At 40.0% G+C, this 19,383-nt stretch overlaps 3 protein-coding genes across 5 annotated transcripts; 1 reads left to right on the forward strand and 2 right to left on the reverse strand.

Moving 5' to 3' along the window:
- The first annotated feature begins 119 nt into the window (after nucleotides 1-119).
- tnnt2d (troponin T2d, cardiac) lies at nucleotides 120-5,056 on the forward strand. Of its 2 annotated transcripts, XM_069695218.1 has the most exons (13): nucleotides 120-221; nucleotides 350-439; nucleotides 1,194-1,248; nucleotides 1,455-1,465; nucleotides 1,691-1,712; nucleotides 1,797-1,854; nucleotides 1,948-2,064; nucleotides 2,150-2,227; nucleotides 2,307-2,417; nucleotides 3,263-3,375; nucleotides 3,551-3,641; nucleotides 4,057-4,094; nucleotides 4,869-5,056. In XM_069695218.1, exons 3-13 carry the CDS (start codon nucleotides 1,211-1,213, stop codon nucleotides 4,912-4,914), a joined length of 723 nt encoding a protein of 240 aa, XP_069551319.1. In that variant the 5' UTR covers nucleotides 120-221; nucleotides 350-439; nucleotides 1,194-1,210; the 3' UTR covers nucleotides 4,915-5,056. The 2 variants fall into 2 exon arrangements, with proteins under 2 accessions (XP_069551319.1, XP_069551320.1); XM_069695219.1 differs by lacking the exon at nucleotides 350-439 and having other exon boundaries at nucleotides 123-221.
- Nucleotides 5,057-5,104: 48 nt separating this feature from the next.
- On the reverse strand, nucleotides 5,105-15,275 carry dnm1l (dynamin 1-like). Its single transcript, XM_069695217.1, is given in 21 exon segments — nucleotides 5,105-5,797; nucleotides 6,183-6,342; nucleotides 6,425-6,534; nucleotides 6,781-6,942; nucleotides 8,154-8,225; nucleotides 8,427-8,480; nucleotides 8,724-8,816; nucleotides 8,892-8,981; nucleotides 9,097-9,252; nucleotides 9,338-9,458; nucleotides 9,594-9,800; nucleotides 10,004-10,135; nucleotides 10,262-10,382; nucleotides 10,536-10,698; nucleotides 11,335-11,421; nucleotides 11,542-11,613; nucleotides 12,089-12,112; nucleotides 12,114-12,136; nucleotides 12,767-12,796; nucleotides 13,577-13,721; nucleotides 15,069-15,275. Coding segments are annotated over 21 exon segments (2,181 nt in total). The 5' UTR covers nucleotides 15,171-15,275; the 3' UTR covers nucleotides 5,105-5,740.
- Nucleotides 15,276-16,431: 1,156 nt separating this feature from the next.
- dnajb9a (DnaJ heat shock protein family (Hsp40) member B9a) lies at nucleotides 16,432-19,057 on the reverse strand. 2 transcript variants are annotated; one of them, XM_069695222.1, is made up of 3 exons: nucleotides 18,901-19,057; nucleotides 18,326-18,556; nucleotides 16,432-17,998 (listed from the first exon to the last, which is right to left on the reverse strand). In XM_069695222.1, exons 2-3 carry the CDS (start codon nucleotides 18,540-18,542, stop codon nucleotides 17,562-17,564), a joined length of 654 nt encoding a protein of 217 aa, XP_069551323.1. In that variant the 5' UTR covers nucleotides 18,543-18,556; nucleotides 18,901-19,057; the 3' UTR covers nucleotides 16,432-17,561. The 2 variants fall into 2 exon arrangements, with proteins under 2 accessions (XP_069551323.1, XP_069551322.1); XM_069695221.1 differs by having other exon boundaries at nucleotides 18,771-19,057.
- Nucleotides 19,058-19,383: the final 326 nt, after the last annotated feature.

A 19,383-nucleotide genomic window follows, 5' to 3' on the forward strand; every position in this document is an offset into this window, starting at 1 on the left:
GTGTGTGTGTGTGTGTGTGTGTGTGTGTGTGTGTGTGTGTGTGTGTCTGAAACAGTGCTCTAATGTCCAGCTGTCTATCAATAGACTGGTCAGCCATAGGGTGCTGCAGTCACATGAGTATGAAGGGTTGGACTATGTATCCTTGATGCTCAACCTGTTTGTGAAGTTCAAGGAGCTGAAGTCTGTCGCTCATCTCTGAGCTCCCTCTGTCTGGCTCACAGGTAAGGCTATTATGTCTGCAAATAAAAAAAAAAAAATGAAATCACTGCTTTGCTTATCCATAAATATTGAACTAATCTGCTGTCTGAAAAATATTCTCTGATTTTGAAGTCTGTTTATGATCATTTAGATTTGAAGACCATCGAATGTGTCAGTTTTGAATTTTTCTCACTGCCTGCCGAGATCTTTTGAAACTACATTCAGCATCTAACTGAAACAGGTCTTTAACACTGCACCACTTTTCTGCTGTCTTTAAATGTGACTGAACTGAATTTATAACCACTCACTGATGGAACTAGTATTAATAGTTAGGTTAATGAATAACAAATAATATATTACCTTAACTCTGTATTATGGGAAATATTCTCTCTTCATACACAAAATGCATTAAATATTTTTGGAGTAATAACCTGGAAAGTAAGTAAATCCATGTAAGTGAGCACAAGTTTAAGGCTGTACTATGGAAGAATAAGTATAGTTTACAATGCTTGACTGTATTATAATGTTTTTAAAATTTCACTTGAATTATGTCTTAGCTGTAACCACCAATAGTTACCTCGCAGATTACAGTTTACATATCAAACATGAGTTGTTGTTTTTTCAAAAGTGTCAGACCTACAGCTCCACCACCTGTAACTAGTGATGAAATACTATTTCCTGCCCTGCACGAGTAATCACACACTCTGACAGGTGACCTTGCATCACAATGACACCCTTTGAATTTGATTACTAAACACATTTAACATCTTGGATATATGACCTTTGCTTGAGTACTGAGTACTTTCCAATGAATATTCAATTGCTCCACTTTAAAGTTCCGGATACTTCTCCAACTCCAACCTCAGGGACAAGAGACATCTGGTCTGACACCGACACTCTTTGTGAACTGTTGCCATCTCATGCTCTGCTGTGCTGTTTAATGATCAGAAATATTTGCCAGTGTAAATATAGACTAATGGGGATCCATTTTGCAGAGCTCATCCTTAACAAAATGTCTGACACAGAAGAAGTCGTGGATGAGGAAGTTCAGTATGTGATCATTGTTATCATTTTGTTTCTTCATATTATACCTGCATCATTTATCCATTAATGCTATATAGCTCATGATATTTACTTATCAAGAACATATAGTTTTGCTTGTTTGATGCATGAAAATATAACTGTACCTTTTTAAAATAATAATTTATTTGATCAATTTCATTTTTTTTTGTGCCAACAATGCTGTTCTTCTGAAGGGCGGAAGATGGTAAGAAAATTGCATTTGCCTGTATTTTTATGTGCCAAATTGAATTTCCAAGATATTTAACTAATCATGTATGTTCCTGGTCATCAGCACAAGGATGCAACAGGTTTTATGGTTTCCCTTTTTTACTGACACCTTTCTTTTACAGCGTATTTATTACTTCTATTATAAATACTTCCTTCACTTCACAATTTATTAATAATGGCTTTAACTGTTTCCTTGTTCCAGATGAGTCAAAGCCCAAACCTAAGTAAGCGTCTTAGCTTTCTTTTGGTTAAGTAGTTAAACATCACTGGGGTCAGATTATATGATAATAAACTGTTCACATCTGCAGGTTTATGACAAATATTCAGGCCCCGAAGATCCCTGATGGAGACAAAGTGGACTTCGATGTGAGTCCGCCTTATTAAATATTTACTGATTAGAGAAACAGCAGACCCATTTCTGATAATGTGTGACCCCGGTTTTCTTTTCTGTGATGGCAGGACATACACAGAAAGCGTCAAGAGAAGGATCTGTCTGAGCTGCAGTCTCTGATTGAGGCTCACTTCATCCAGAGGAAGAAAGAGGAAGAGGAGCTCATCGCCCTTGTTAACAGAATTGTGAGTCATTCACAGAAGAGTCATTGTGTCAAAACTCATCACACGACTTACATGTTTCTGGGTTTTCGTGTTTCTGGGTCTGTAGGAGAAGCGCCGTGCTGAGAGAGCCGAGCAGCAGAGGGTCAGGACAGAGCGGGAGAAGGAGAGACAGGCCAGACTTGCAGTATGTACTTTCAAATGTATCCTCCCAAACATGAAGTCAGCATCTCCTCCTCTGAATCATTCACCTGTGCTGCATGCAGGATGAGAAGGAACGTAAGGAGCAGGAGGAGCATCGTAAGAAGCATGATGACGACGCCAAGAAGAAGAAGGCTCTCTCAAACATGACTCAGCAGTACAGTGCTGGACAGAAGGTCAATCCACTTCTTGTAGATTAAAGTATCTATATATAATGATCAAACAGTAGTAGTAGTAGTAGTACTCAATAATCTGACAAGTAGAAACACTCTTGCTTGACTTTATGGCTTCTTGGGATAAGAACTAGATGTAGAGGTGTCACAGAAGGTTTCAATGCACCCTCCTAACCAACCCTTCTCAAATTCAGTGGTGCCCATACAATTGTTGACTGCATTTGCAGATTGAAAAGGGTAAAAAAAATAATAATAAATTGCTTATGATTAAATGTGCTTCTACTTCCCAAAAGAATTTGCAGACAAAACTCACATAAATATAGTTTAAAAAATAAGCTAAACATTTAAGGAGCACTATCAATTTCTTGCTCTTTCCTTGAGTATTTACATTTGATTAACTTAAATTCAACTGACAGCTTTATGTAAAATCTTGTTATTTTTCAGATTAAATTACTAAACAAAGTATGATTAACTTCCATCATCAAAAGACATCAAAATGCAGTTTATACTTTTTGTAAACACATCAGTACAAATAATACAGCAAGCTAAAGTGTATAAAACAGAGCTACTTTTTTGCATTATGAATACTTTTATCTCCAATATTGATAATTTGCTATTGGTGGTAAAATTTTAAAATGCAGTTGTTGTTTTTTTTACAATGTAGTATACTAATTTTGAGTAAAGTCTTTGAATACTTCTTCCACCTCTATAGTAACAAGTTAATCGAGAATGTATTATTTTGTTAGTCCTTTGTAAGCGAAATTAATAATTTAAAAAACAACTACAATATTGTACTTAAACATTGCATTCAGGTGGACTTATGTTTATTCTTTTTTTGGGTGTCGCAGGGTGAGACCAGAAGAGGAGGCAAGAAACAAACTGAGAGGGAGAAGAAGAAGAAGATCCTGGCTGATCGCAAGAAGCCTCTCAATGTTGATCATCTGAATGAGGATAAACTCAAGTATGACAGAGCTGTGCAGGGCTTCTTGTGTTCTTCTTGTACAATATTGACCTGTGTATCATGACAAACAGCTCCTGTTAACACCATGAATTAATTTCCTATTACTAAGATAATTTTTTTTATCATACATTTTTGGCATTATATCACTCTAATTAAAGCTTGTGTTTGTGTTTAGGGAGAAGGCCAGTGAAATGTGGCAGTGGCTGATGGGACTGGAGGCTGAGAAATTTGATCTCAGTGAGAAACTCAAAAGACAGAAATATGATGTAAGCTGTCCAGTGCTGAACAGAAACTCATCTTTTTTTCCTTTTAAAAAAAAATAAATGCTGGGGTATTGATGTCCCCATTACCAAAACAAAAAGATCATCTTCATTACTAAAGGAAAGACAGACAGAGAAACAATAATTTTCATGCTCCCCCTATTTTTATGTTCCTTCAGCTGTAGGATGTCAGGGTTTTATATTTTATATTTGTCCCACTCTGCCAAATGTAAATGTAAATTCCATGATATCAGTCAATCAGTCAGAACTGCATTAGGTCAATGTTAAAGTTGGTCTTAAGAGGGGAAAGGTAAATGTTACGTTTTGAAGTTCCCAGCTTCCTGTTGGAAACCTCCTCTTTACTTGTGTGGTATTGGTTTTTTTTTTTTAAATGCTTAAAAAGGTTTATGTGTCCTCACAGATCAACCAGCTTCTTTCTCGAGTCCAGGACCACCAGAGGTAAGTACTCGGCTCCCTGGGAAGATTTACTCTTAATTACCACGAAGGCCTGATGTCTACTTGAATTACTTTCTAACATTGTTCCACATCTTGTCCACATATTTCCACTGACATATTAATGAAGTGGATTAGAAACCACACAGAGTAAAATCATTTATTTGAGTACATTCTTTGAATGTTAAAACATAAGTACTCAGACTGTAAAGTAGCTGCAACCCGTTTGATTTTTCTCCACCTCCAGCTCAATTACTGCATGCAAATGTGAATCTTGTAAATTTGCAGTGCATGTCTGTGCGTAGCCAGTTGTGTATGGTAATTGCGTATATTAAAAAGGAAGATCAAACTAGAACAGAAGTGGTTATCATTAGTGGTAAACTGTGATCTAAAATGTCAGCACAGCATTTACAAACCAACAGACCAGAAAATGCATAATTATTCATGACTTCTCTGTGAGCGTGAGCCTGATTTTGACTTGTTTGAACTGTTTTTTTTCAGTTAAAAGAGCAGCACTAAATTTGTGAATAAGAGACAAAACATATGCTTAAATTTCAAGAAAACCATGCTGTTCTCAAACGTTCGTAGTTTAACATTATTGATTTGATTCTTGTCACAAGTGATTAAAACGGTGCAGTTTGGTTGGGATTTTGATTATTACCATTAAGCGAAAAAGCATTTTGTGCTCTGATTTGTTGATTGAATTGCTGAGTCATCCTACTGATTGACATCCACTTGTCCTGAACTCACTGTTTGCTGTGCTTTCCCTGCACCCTTTAGTGCCAAAGGTCGTGGCAAGGGCAAGATGGGCGGCCGGGTGAGGTAAAGCTGTTGCGAGACAGAGTCGAGGCCGAGCGGGACACCAGTGACTGGCCTGCGTGTCTTATCATGCATCAGTTCAATTGTCTGTTGTGTTGGGTTACATGTCAGTTATGATATCACAGCAATAAATAAGTCATTACATCCCACTCCGCTGCCTTTCTGAAAACAATGCACATTGTCTGTTTGTGTGTGAATCGGTCCAACATACAGTTGAGGACAACTCTCAACTCTTTAATACAAAAATTGAAGCTGAACAGCAACAAATGTATCCGATATATCATTTTTCGGTGTCTATAAAAAAATAACACTATTATTAACAAGACACAATAAAGTGTAAAAATGGTTATTTTTTACATTAAAAAGCTCTGAATTCACTGCATTTCTTTGGAAAACATTTGCAGCAGACATTTGTTTCTGCCAACATCTAATAAAGAGAGCGTCTACATGTTGTAATATGTCATTTCTAGCTTTAATTCAAATCTACAATAAGAGCGGACATTCTTCAGCAAGGCTCCACAAAGTGGTGATGCATTCATTATCTTCATATTTGTCGTTTTAATTACATTAAGAAAAAATATAACAATCTAGGACAGGAGTTTGTGGGATGCTGATGGTGAGGGACTGGGATGTTCTGCCCCTTGTTAAATTCAAGTCCCTGCTAAACATTAAAACTATGTCTCCGTATCCAAACCAGTGCATTATCGAGTTGTCTCTACAGTCTGAGGTGCTGCAAGACTCGGCAGAGGAAGGGAGGTTTTTAGGGGGATGGATGGTCCATGAGGATGAAGGTCCAACAGAGATGAAGAGAGTTTGCTGAGGAGAGGCCGCCATCACCACAGGTGGGTTTCTCTGATCTCTGCTATCACCTGGCTGGCTTTCTGCAACGCCTGGACACAGCGATGGTAAAAGGGATGTAAACACAACAACTCTTATTTTTAAACCCTGAGCACACAGTTTGTGTCCATATTCGGGCACGTCGATTCTACATAAACTAGAACTTGGACTGACTGCACATCATCCTGTTGGGTGGAAACTTCCTGTTATTGAGATGCAGCTCTTTTTAAGTGTAGGTTCACAATTCTTCAAGTCTCTCTTAAAGCAGCAGTCAGATGCCTACGTAGATAGATGCCTGTACGTACGACCATGACTCCAGGACCGTTTTAAAAATATTAATTATATATATATACATATATATATATATATATAACTATTGTATAATTAGCAGTGTATGATTGACACTAGTTTTGCTTTCCTGAGTAATGAATCAATCACCTTGAGCATGTCGGCAGCCTCGTTGCGTCTCTGAGCCATGTCCTCAGACTCTGTCAGCAGGTCGTTCAGCAGGGCCGTCTTGTATAACTGACCCACCAGCTCACTCTGCAGGCAGTCCTTCACGTGGTTCACCAGGAAGTGCATCACTGCCTTCGGTACACTGAGGCCAAACAACGACAATATATGAGGGAAGATGCAATAGAGCACATGCGAAGGGATCAATGATGTTAATATTTGTTTACCTGTCCTGAATGTTTTTCCGAACAATAAGGAAATATGACTTAATGAGTCTCTCAATGACCTCACAGTCCCTCTGCTCCCGAGCAGACAACTTTCTGGACACAGGAACAGGCTGGAAAAGAAAAGGCATCAAATCACTATTCAGTGAAATAGTGCACTTATAGCAGATTACAGCCCTGGGAAAAAAAAAGCTGTTTTTACACTTTACGGTGTCAGTGGAGCAGCAGATGTTAAGGGAACCCCAACAACTTACCTTAAAACATTTTACATCTCTTTGTTTTCCATTTAAAATATTCCTACAGATAAAGAAACTCAACCTGTGAATCCGTGTGAATCTACAAAGATGGCGAGTACCCACCACATCCAGCAGGTTGACAGCGTAGCCCTTCTGAGGACTTGCGGAGAAGGGGGACTGTGGCATCGACCTGTCTCCAGCCATGCCCTCCTCCCCCTTCCTTAACATGCCCCTCCAGTTTCCTGTCCCGCCGTCTGTCTGCTCACCGACAGTTGCGGCTGCTGCCTGCAGGGGGGAGAGAGAGAGACAGGAGGTGACGATCTGTCAGGGATAAATGCTCCAACACCTGCGAGGCCTGGAGACGTGCCATTCGGGTGTGAAGTAACGAATGGAAGTTAAATCATCAGGGTAAAATAAATATCATAGAAGCAGTCCATATTCATAGAAAATGTTTTTAACATTTTCAAAATAGCTTTAAATAGAAGCATGCCATCAGCCTTCTTTGACTTCACAGCAAAGAAGTTCATTGATTCTAGTGTTCATTAGGGCTGTCACAATCATGAAACTTTACTTAATGATTAATTGTCGTACAAATAATTGTGTTAATTTTAGTCAGACAAATTTAACTTATCAGCCTACGGCTCTGGATCTGGCTTAAAACCAAACTGTGCCCTCAGGAGTGCTGCTATGTTTGGCTTTGCAGCTAAATCATTGACGTCCATATCGCCAGATGCTCATCACAATACAGTCGGTCTAAGATGGGAGGTTAACCGCCTCGAGATAAACAGCTCGTGGAGCTAATTGTCCACTCGTGCCAAAGCAGAAGAAGGGAGAACAGAAAAAATGACATCGTCAAAAGAGAGCCAGTCACACCTCAAATGTTGGAAAATGAGGTGGAAATATTACATTTCTGTTAGTTTCATCTAGCTGATTTTATACAGATGAATGAAAACGAAATTGTAACTATTTTGGAAAATGATTGAGATCAGTTCAAATAATCGTGATTATAGAATAATTGTGACAGGCCTAGTGTTCATTCTTCTGACTTAGAGCTGAGCAAGTAAGAAGATGGGTGGAAACACTGACGGGCAGTGTGCATAAATTACATGAGCAAGCATTATGATTTGGTGACATGATTAAATACAACATGATACAACCGTGATTTCTGCTGTTATAAAATTGCATGTGCCATCATTTTGATCCATATCTGCCACCCCACCACGGCTCATAAAGTAATTTATTTCTGCCCTTCTAAATCAAACTGTTCATGCCAAGTGAATCTGCAGTTGTGTTTCTTCTGTTTAGAGCAAACAGCATGCAGAAAAAAGGGTTAGATGTTCATTCTAAGGTCAAAAGTCAGATCAGTTATGAAGGGTAAAAACTGCCCCTCCAACCCACTGCACTCGCAGGACGCTGCTGATTTTAGAGGGATTAAAGAAGGGCTTGTGGGTGGGCAGATGTCAGACGTGGACAGGCAGCGAGTGACCGAGACACACCTTGGTGACCTCGCCCTCGAGGGCAGGAAGCTCAGTGGGGGACAGAGACTGCCCGCCTGGGCTTTTAAGGGACTAAAGGAAGACAAGAGTGGACAGACAAGTGGCAGGAGCTTAAACCAGAAGTGTTACATTCTGTCATGTGGAGAGAATAATAGCTACATTTTAAGATAGAAGAAGTCTGAAGTTGGCCAACTGTTCAGGCTGATAGAGAATCTGTTAAAGCGTTTTATAAGAAAACAGCAGGATAGTGTCTCTCACACAGATGGGCAGTACCTTGTCTCTGGGAACAGCAGACGGCAGGTCTCTCATTCTGTTGCGTCTCTGCTCCTACAAAAACAAAAGTGTGACAAATAGGGAGAATATTTTCCATGTTTCATGAGTTGTTTCATTCAACTTTTGACTTGTCTGTGCTGCGCATTAGGATCAATGCTGAGTGAAGCCATATCTTCACAAATAACATGAAAAAAAACAATTAACCTGAGATTTAAGAAAAAAAAACCCTGCTTGAAATAAAAGCCATTATGTGAAGAGACATTTAGCTGCGTCTCAGAGTAGAAGCTAATCTCTTACTTCTATGTTGTTGTTCATGAGGCCACAGGCATCAGCGAAGTCGGGGTGTTTGGTGTTGATATAGGCCAGCTCAATGGCAACCAGGTTATGAACCTGAAAAGAAATTCAGATCGATCAGACGAAGGTGCGACTATAACTCCGAGATATTTAGTGTGAGCGGGTCCTGACCATTTCATTAGTGACTGGAAGTCTCTTTCTGAGAAGAGAGGTGACCACTTCTACGATGGCATCATGGAGCTTTGGAAACCTCAACAACTCCTGCAGAGATAAACAATCACCAGAATTATCATTGCATTGTTGGGTATGAACAGCATACCTCTGTGCTTTAGTCATTAATGGTATGTGTGTATGTACATATGAGTGTTTTTGTCACCTGTGTGCTGTAGTTGCTGCAGTGTTGGATGATCCTCTGCATTTCCTCATGAACCAGCTCCACACAGCGCAGACTGGGCTCCTCCAGACGTTTGACCTGCCGTTTCACCAGCAACTCAAACGAAACTTCAGGCACAAATAAAGCCGGCCTCGGGCCCTGTCAACGGCAATCAAACTGTGAGTGTTCAAAACGGTGCATTTGAAGACAGTGATTGGAACAGAAAAGGGTAGCAGAAACCCACCGTTGCGTTTCTGATTGCTGTGAGCACATCGATGGTCGTCAGACCACCCAGAGGATCGACTGATTCTAGCGTGCGACCAAACGTCTCGTGGAATATATAACAGATTCTTGCTCCACCACATCTGACAAAAGGAGAGGAGTCCACATTAAACATACAGTCAGACATTGTTTTCAGGGGAATCGCACAGAATGATTCTAGCACCCCTTAGTGGTGTCTAGTGGAGAGTACATGCAGTTCAGAGGGCTGTGTGACTCACAGTTCAGTTGTCTCGATGTACTTGGCTGTGCCCTCTATGGTGTTGCAGTACTCTGCAGCGAACTTGGTGATGAGCTGCAGCAGCGTGGAGCTCTTGTCATCGACAGGTTCGCCGTAGCTGTTGAGTAAAGACTGGTACTGGGCTGTCAGCACATTGAGCCTCGTCTTCAGCTCAGGAAGACAGTCTCGGATGTGGTGCATCAGTAACCTATGATAATGTGAAAGAAAACAGTTTTTGCTTTACTGTCACAGAGATTAGTAACATGGAGGATTTAGAAGTTGTTGTCATGTCTCAGTCTGTCAGAAAGGGAGTAAATATCAAATACACATTGTCAGTAAGTGACTTAAATATTTCATTCCTTATATTACAAAACATAAAATTCAAAAACTACATCAATTGTGACTTTGTACCTGTTCAATGTCCTAGCCAGGTATTTGGTTCCATTTCTGTTGGCGAGGGAGGGGTACTTCTTTTGTAGGAAGGCGTACTCATCACGAATAGAATCTGCCACTGATTTCTTTTGATTGATATCCAGCTGACTCCTACAAAATGCACAAACAAACAAACAAGCTCATGAGGATGTGTTGGTCTTAGAAGTTTTGCTTTTGTTTGTGTTACCACGGTCCACCGCACAGCTTTATTTAGAGCGTCACATACTGCAGTAATACCTGTTAACTATTCCAATGATCCCCAGTTTGACAGGAATGACTCTGCCCATCAAGACATCCATGGCATCTGTACCAGCATCCATCAGATCCAGCTTGGTCACCACTGCTAATGTCCTCCTGCCTGAACACAGAAACACACACACACACCTCGTTACAAAACACTGCCGAGGCAACAAATGCAAAGAGCACATGACTGAGAAGGACATGTGCTGAAGGAGCGTGAAAAGTAAAAACTAATAAAGTGGAGACAGAACAAATGAGGATGGGGTTTTACCATCAGTGTCGACCTCCCGGGCCACCTTGAGTGCCTCTGAGGTCGCCATGTCTGTGTTGGCAGCAGTCACAGCCAGGATGATGGAGTTGGGGTTGGAGATGTACTTCAGAATCAGTTCTCTGATCTGGATCTCTATGTCTTTGGGCTGATCTCCCACCGGTACCTGTTTTAACAAATACATGAATCCTTCAAACCCTGACAAGGTTTCTGCAGACAGAGTTCAACAGATTCAATTTCTGACTTTTATTATTATAAAAATAATAATTCAATTCAATTTGAAAAATAATGTGAAACCAGTAGGGACAATAAGGCCTACAGTTAGATAATTATTCACTTAAGTACATGTAGTTATTGACATTTATATAACATTTGTCAGTGCTTCCAGGCTACAGATAATAATTTGTAGCAATATGATTAATCAATGGATGTGACCTGAATCCAGATAAGTGGCAGAAAATGGAAAATGAACTTACCAAAAAACAACAAACAAATAAAAATAAACAGCATCCTATAAGTACAATACTCTGTTGCAGTTTATAGGTGTATAAAGTCTCCTGGCAGCTACGTTACAAAAAGTTCAAACTGATCTTACTGCATACAGCAGGCAAGAAGACGCATCCAACACCTTTGTAAATTAAAAACGTTTTATACCCTCCAAGGCCTTTTTGAGGAAACAGAATTCAACGCTTTGAAGACATTTCAAGACCTGCAGATATTCTTTATAAAATTCATCTGCAGGATCATTTTGTCTCCATAAATCACACTTGTTTGGACACAGGGAAGCAAAAGGAACACTTACCTTTGTAATGCCGGGAAGGTCCACTAATGTGAGATTCACAACATATGGAGAGAAGATTTTCAGGTGAATAGGTTCATCGCTAATGCCCTAGAAAAAAAAACAATTCCGTCAGATTATTGCTGACATTTAAACATCATCTAATTTCTCAATTTACATAATTTCTTGTTTGGCAACTCATCACGTTCCCTCTCAGAGTAATCAGCATACCTTGTTATTGCCAGAAATTCTCTCTGTTTCTGCTTCAATCTCTTGTCTGATCTGCTCAAACTCTGTGTAGATCTGAAAGGATGATTTAACCATGAACTGTTAGCAATATGAAGGCAAGTAGCAGTTTTTGATATTCAAACACAAGGGCAACAGAGGGAGATAAAAAACAAAAAAGGGCAGTGAGAATTTACAAAGAAATCCTGTTTAGTGTCATGAGGCTCTCAAGACATCACGTGGGCTTCTTTGTTCAAACATGGAGAACTACTCCAGTAAATGAAGCTCAAGAGACACAATTCAATCTTGGAGGGCATTTATCCTACAGCCATAGATATATTTTTAGCAGCCGAGAGAGTGTGTGCCTGATTTCATTACATGTTATTGATGTTCCTATTGAAGCCATACCACAAATCCAGAAAAACCCCCCCCCCCCCCCCCGTAGCAAATCAATAAATGTCAGTAAATCAATACAGGACATGAATATATAAGAATATAAACACCATTCATTCCAGTTAGATGTTTCTATTCAGAGAACAGCAAAAAACTCTACCTTGCTTTTGGTGTGTAGGAATTTTGCCCCATTCCTCTCCCTCGATGCCTGCAGAAATAAAAAAGTTGAGACAGATGTGGCCTTGAGATCAATGTTACTATTATTACCATTCCTACATTAAAATGTCTCAAGGGAGAATTTTTTTTTTTTGCTGGCAAAGATAAGATGGGGGGAGAAAAAAAAGCCAAAATTCCCAGCTGAAGAGTTTTGAAAATAAAAGCAAAAAAACAACAACAATAAAACATTTGTGGGCATTTTGAGAAGCAGAAACCATCAAAGCAATTATTTTAGCTGCAATAATCAAAGTTCAGACAAATTGACAAGGGTGGAGTCTGTTAGTCATCTGGAGGAAGCTACTATTATAATGGTATGACTACCTCATGCTGTAGGTGCGCCTTGAACAAGTCATTGAACTAATGACTTAAAATATGAAACTAAGCACAATATGCTTATCTTAAAAAGGGATATGCTAATTTTGTCTTTCTACTTTCAACTGACAGAGACCAGCCTACATGGAGGGAAGTCATGAGTTGAATAACTGAAGCCACACAATTTGGCAGCTTTGGAAAAGCTACACAAATTCAAGGCAGGATGGGGCAGGATGGGCAAAAACAGACGAGTGGGGGGAGGTTATGTAACGTTTAAACACGATAAGACAAAGAACAAGGAAAAGGAGACCTCTGTAAAGGCGTCCATTTCTTTTGGATTCTGTGGTTAAAGAGAGATGACAGGAGACAAAAGGGTTAGCCGGGCTATCTGTAGCCGCTGCATGAGACTCTGCGGCAGTGCCGAGTCCCTCTGAGGCCATTCCCAGAGGACAGCATCACATACATGCTGGATCCTGGCACATTTCACTCCCCCTGTTTTCCTTGAGAGCAGGAAGACAGCAGTGCTGATTCTGATTTGAGATGCTATCTCTTAATCAATACTAAACAATTGAATTAAGAAAAGTTAAAAACACTGTAAAAGCAGAAGTCTCTTGATCGTAGAACAAATCTGTTTAAATCCTATTAAGGTTAGTGAAGGTGAAGCATACTGCAGAACTCCACCTGCTGAATGTAACTTGATTTTCCAGCTGCCTGTCTGAATCACTGACAAACTGCAGCATCCACATTCATTCAAACGACAGAAGAGAAGTACACTAAATAATCTGCTTGGTGCTAAATCTCCTGATACGGCTTCAGAAAAAAACACCAAACTGTGCTAAATGTATTCATCAAATTTTAAAATACATATAACAATCTCTGGGATCTGTCTCAATATTGCTTGTAAGGTTATGTGTGTGTATTCCCATTACCTAACACTGTATACTGTACTGCACAACCTCAGCAAAACTCCAGTACTGGCCAGACTGTAATGCATACAGCACATTGCATATACATGAAAAATACTATTAAGTTGTTCAGGTTGTCGGAAAACATCCAAACACCTTCATGAGTCTGACAGACCACACAACACACACAGAAGAAGAGGAGACAGTGACGTTACCGTTCTCTTCGCTGCTTTTTCTGCAGTCCTCCGGGTCGATGTGCACCAGCTGTAGGATGAGAGGCCGACGTGTGACGATGCCAGTGCCACGTGGCAGGATGTCCCTGCCAACCAGGCTCTCTAAAACGGAGCTTTTCCCGCTGCTCTGTGCACAGTGACAACAACAACATCATCATCATAAACAAATGTTGACATTACACTGGTGTTTTATGTGTTCAGTGGCCTTCAGCACATTTTCCACTGAACAAACTGTTTCAGGGACTCTGAGACCTCAAAACATTTCAACTGAGGAACCCGAGTCTAAATTTAGTTCCTCTGCCATAGTTTGGATTTCACAAATAAGTCACAGCTACAGGAGCAGTACTTTGGGATGGCTTAGGAACTATCAGGGCAGAGATGGCATTGCTCATGGGGCGACCACAAACCTTCTTTAACGTGTGTCCAATATTCATTGACATAGTTAGAAAGGACTATGTCCCATGAGCACCCCACGTGAGGAGTGAGTTTGTTGTAGTGTGTCATAGAGTCACCCCTAATGAGATCTGGTGCACTAAAATACCTCACTTAGCTCACTTGGCAAGCAGATTCCTTGTAATAGCAGCAGCAGTAAACCTAATGTTGTTTTGACTCATACAGGTAGGTCTAATAAAGGACATGACACTGAGGCAATTATCAATACTTGGCACCTCCTCTAAGACATAGCTGTCTGCAATACGAGGCCCTGGCAGATCTTTGAAGCCTTTGCGCAGCACTGCTGAAGGCAAACACATCAAATGAGGCCTTTAAAACATCCTTTGGCTGGCCTTGTCCAAGTCTGCCTACTGTCTGAGACAATCACATCCTATTAGCCGACCACTGAAAGTAAACGTGTAAGCCAAAATCTGCCACTTTAAACCTATTAAGCTCCAACGTGTACAGGAGGTAGGTCGACTGTATCAGAGAGGAAATGTGTTGACTGAACTTTATGATCATTCATAGCTTGTGGTGCTGTTCAATTGTGCTGTTACAACAAAATAAGAGGTGTTAGTAATAGCTTGTTTACCCCCCGTTTGTTTTTATTTTGTTTTTATTGTTGGGCAGGCTAGTTAGTTATATTAGACTGCATTAGCTTCAGTCAGATGTCCTGCATAGAGAGGCAACTTTTGGTAAATGATATATACATGCGGTTATAAATAGATGCTTATTCAGAGGAAATTGTTTGTGAAAATTTCATCCAATTAAAAGAACAACAGCATTTGATGTGATTTCTTCAGTGATCATAAGGTTCATGTGGGGAAACACTCCTGTCAACTGTCAACCAAAACATGTCTACACCGCTAGTAGCCAATATTAACGTTTGATAAGGTAGATAACAATAAAACAACACCAACAAAAAAAGCCAGTTTAGATAGTCATAAGTACAGAAACTGAAAGAAAAACTACGGTAAACAAAAGAGAAACAGCCTTGACAATAAGTTGGTGCAGGCTAACTAACTAGCCCTGAAGCTCTCACCTGGGTTCCCACAACAACTATCTGCGGAAGTTGGATTACATCCGCGCCGACTGTGTTAAACACGTCTTGCAGTTTGTTTATGACAGGTATGAGGGCCTCCATTAGCGCCGATACTCGTCCCGACCTGTCAAATATACAACTTTCTGAACGCACACAAACACAAAGTCATTCAATGTCCCTCAGCTAAAGGGGCTACTGGCGTCTGGTTCTGCTAACAACTGCGCAGAGCTGTTCCGCGTTGCATCATGGGAGTTGGAGTTCCGTAGGGTCCCGTTCAATAACCCGGTGATCAGCCTGACAAGTCTAACGAACTACATTTCCCACAAGGGAAGTCATCATCTTTACTGCGCCAATCAAAAAAAGAAGGATGTTTATTTTTTTTTCCGTAACGCAACAGTAACTACGGTAAATATCAAAATATTTACGGGAAACACGTGGTGAAACTAGTATGGCCGGTTTGGTCGTAAGCTTTCTGGCTTTTGAAAAATATACCGACTATACTGTACATCGCTTCAGAGAGAGGTTAGCTTTGGCAAACTGTCTTCTCCGACTCACAGCTTCAGCCTCACCAGAGTTGTGTGTAAATCCAAACAAGATACTAATATGCTATAAAATTTTCATTAAACGCAAGAGTCCATTTCTGTCTTTGTTTGTCAGGCACTTGGACCACTTTCATCCAAAGTTTAAATGAATACCACATTTGTACTCTTCTACAACACACACAAATGAGAAAACAGTTTTGTCGCAGCATTTTATTCACAAAATTGAAAGTGCTATTGGATATTTTACAATATCCATAACTGAGATAGGTATTGCACAACACAGCAAATGTAACTAGTTTACAAGGAGTGAGGTAACAGCTGCGGTGATAGTAAAAGTATTTAATCTTCTCCAGCACGCACTGATGGTTTCATCGACTCAACTCAGTGCTGCAGTGAACTTAGACTGAAAAAGTATATGCAGTATTTTACACTTCTCGTATTAAAAAAAAAATACAAAGCCTTGTGACTACCACAACAAGTCCTGAAATTCATAGCACGCACTGTAGTCAGCTTACACATTCGATGAACTCTGCACGTTACTTTACACAAAGCACATTCTTTGTAGTTCGTTTGACATTCCACTCAAAAGCGAACACATTGATGTGAGGATTTTTGGTTGAATTTAGTGCAGTACAATTGCAAATTTGGATTTGCAACTAGAATTTATTTAGGAAAGTATGATTGAAAATTCTGAAATTACATATAACGATTGCCTCAATCTAATGACCTCTGCAACTATGAGGTTAAGAAAATAGTGGAAATACCCCATAGAAATCATATCTTAACTTAGAAATAACTTTGCAATCAAAGAACACTTCATATCAGGTTGAATGGCACCTTGCAGCCTTTTTTAATTTGTTAGATTTCGAAGCAAAAGAAAATGTCTAATAGAGCTAGACAGGCAACACAATGTGTGATCAAACTACAAAATAATTAGTGTGTCAATTATGGCAATGTACTATGTTGAACAAAACAATAAACAGCTGCCAAATATAATAAAATCTAGTGCTACTAGTTCTACAACACATTCGTGAAACCTATAGTGTATTTGTTGCGGAGACCAGGTCGCAGAAGTGTTGATTATATTTGAAAACAGAACATTATATGTGTCTCAATGAATTGTAATAATTGCAAGGCTATTACATCGGTGTTTAGCCAAACCCCTGTAGATATACGCTACTTCCACTAAAATCTGAGTCACAAACATTTCTCTATTACCTGGACCTTTTTCCTACATATATTTTCTACATAACAGATATTTACAATTACTGTACAATTCTACTGCTTTGGATTTAACCACAAATGTTTTAACAGGTCATGTTTTTAAAGAACATGACTGGCATGTTTGAGTAAAGGAATATTTCAAGAAGGTGCAGTTCAAACTCAAAACCACAAGTTAAAACAACAGGTGGAGGGTCGCGGGTTTTTGTCAACATTGCTGCCCATTTGACAACCATAAGCAAAGCTCCACAGGCTGCTATTGTTCCCGCCTATTATGATTTGAGATAACAAAGCCTATACAACAAAACTAAAAACTGTTCAAACAACAGAGTGGTAGGAGAAGTATTGGTGACCTGACACATGTATATCTGTCCCAAACTGAGCAAGGCTGCTTTATTTTTCACAATAGTAGCATTAATAATATTTTGAAATGTCATCATCAAAAGAAGGTGCTTGAAAAATAATACTGACAAAATACTCCCTAATAGCTTGCTTCAACAATAGGAAAAAGAAACTACTACAATCATTTACAAGTCAGGGAGCATACACAGGGAGTAACTCATAAAAAGATAGCTTATTTGAATTCATAACTAAGTAAACCATGTATTCAGTGCTTGTCATTTGGTAGGTGCATGTCAGCTCTCGACGTTACCGGACACACAGCATTCTGCTACTCAAACAATACAACAGTGTCGTATCCTCATAAGGCAATTTTAATTTAGTAATTCTTTTAGTTTGCATCTAAAGACGCAGTGCAGTCTGTGTATGTGGTTACCATATTTCCTCTGCGCTGTGTTACTGTTCTGCAGTGTTGTTTTGGCGCACCATGAAACCTGTTTTCAGTCTGTTTGGCGTGTCTGTCAAAAGTAAACCTCCTCTCCATGTCATCAAATATGTCATCGAAGATACCTGCTCCAAAACCACCGTGAAAGTGTCTCTTGTGTCTGCTGTGGGACCTGGAGTGTTCTTCAAAGGCCCTTCGATGGCGGGCATGCTTGTTCTGGCTGTGGATGTCAAAGTCCTTCAATATGTCGTCGAAGTTGAAGCCGAAAGGTTGGTGGGCACTCTGTCTGTGTCTGCCTTGCGTCTCCCCAGTGAAATATGCAGCAGTGTCACCAAACTGGTCATACTCTCTTCTTCTGGCATCATCTGATAAAGTTTCATAAGCTGTACATGACAAAGAAAGATATGATTCAGCCGGAGCAGGAGAAGTTTAGTATCTCACCGACATTAGAAAAGGTGGCTGATCAAGCCCAAACCAAGGCCATGGCAATATGTATGCAATTTAGAAATATATAACTAGAGAAGTGCAAGTTGGTCTTGCACTATAAATTAACTTTGAACACATGTTAGAGTAGTTGAAATGAAACAACAGGCTAAACAATATCCATGTCCTTGTTTGCTTGGCAACATGTTGTATTAAATATTAAAAACAGTGTGTCAGAAAACCATTAATTTACCAAAGCAATCCCCCTCTAACCAACTCAACTGTACCTTCAGCAATTTCCCTGAATCTCACTTCAGCATCCGGGCTTTTGTTCTTGTCCGGGTGATGTTTCATCGCAAGCTTGTGGAAAGCCTTCTTTATCTGTCGCTCAGTGGCACCTTTAGGCACTCCCAGTACATCATAGTAGTCCTTCTTGGCAAGTATCAGCTCTGTTATCATGAGGACGCACACAGCAAACGTTACCACGGACTGTGCCGTTGCCATGGCTCCGGCGTCCCCTGTTTGCAAAGAGAGAAAATCACCAAATGGTAAAATACTGTACAATGAATGAGTTGAATGGCCTTGAGCAACGAGTGAGTAGTTATACTACCACACGCGGGTGAATAACAGAGGTCGTAGTTAAAGTTAGCGACAGCAATTAACAGTACATGAGCTGACCGCGATAACATTGTTGTTGTTGTTGTTGTTGTTTTGCATCTAACTAAATAGTACCGTTAAAAGAGCTTGTAGCCGATTTGCTGAATTTCTGTTCTGTCTTCCCGGACAGCTGTATCATCAACCTGTCCTCACACAAGCCCACTAACCCCCGGAGGCTCCTCTTGTTCAGGCTCACGTCTCCTACCTTTCAAAGGGGACACGACCTGCTGCTTCCGTTGCACTCTCACTGCCAACTAACAGTTTGTCCAGCGCCAAACATCATGGTACGAAGGTGTTAGCTGTATTATCGACGGGCAGCGGTGAGAAACCATTGAGAAACGGGATCATTTCCCATTTCTTCTTCTTCTTCTTCGTTTAAGTTTTTTGGTTGTTTTTTTTGGCGGATCCAACCAATGAAAGGTGCATTACCGCCACCTATCCCTTTACAACAACAATACAAGTCCGTTCCATTTCTTCTTCGCTGGTTTTATTTTCCTAACCAGACAGTAAGTTTCTGCCCTCTGTCGGTCAATCCAGTAATTACTCCCTTTTCAAAATGTCCCATAGTAACCCCAGTGTTGTGAGTGTGCGGCATTTTGTCCACCATTATAATTATAATATACACGCGCTATTAACCAGTATGTTTCACGGGAGCATCATTTTTAATAATTATTAAATTATAAGCTTT

Source organism: Brachyistius frenatus, unplaced genomic scaffold (assembly GCF_029030835.1).
Source record: "Brachyistius frenatus isolate BFR_SWC_R1_liver_20210118 unplaced genomic scaffold, ASM2903083v1 Contig_19, whole genome shotgun sequence".
NCBI lineage: Eukaryota > Metazoa > Chordata > Actinopteri > Embiotocidae > Brachyistius > Brachyistius frenatus.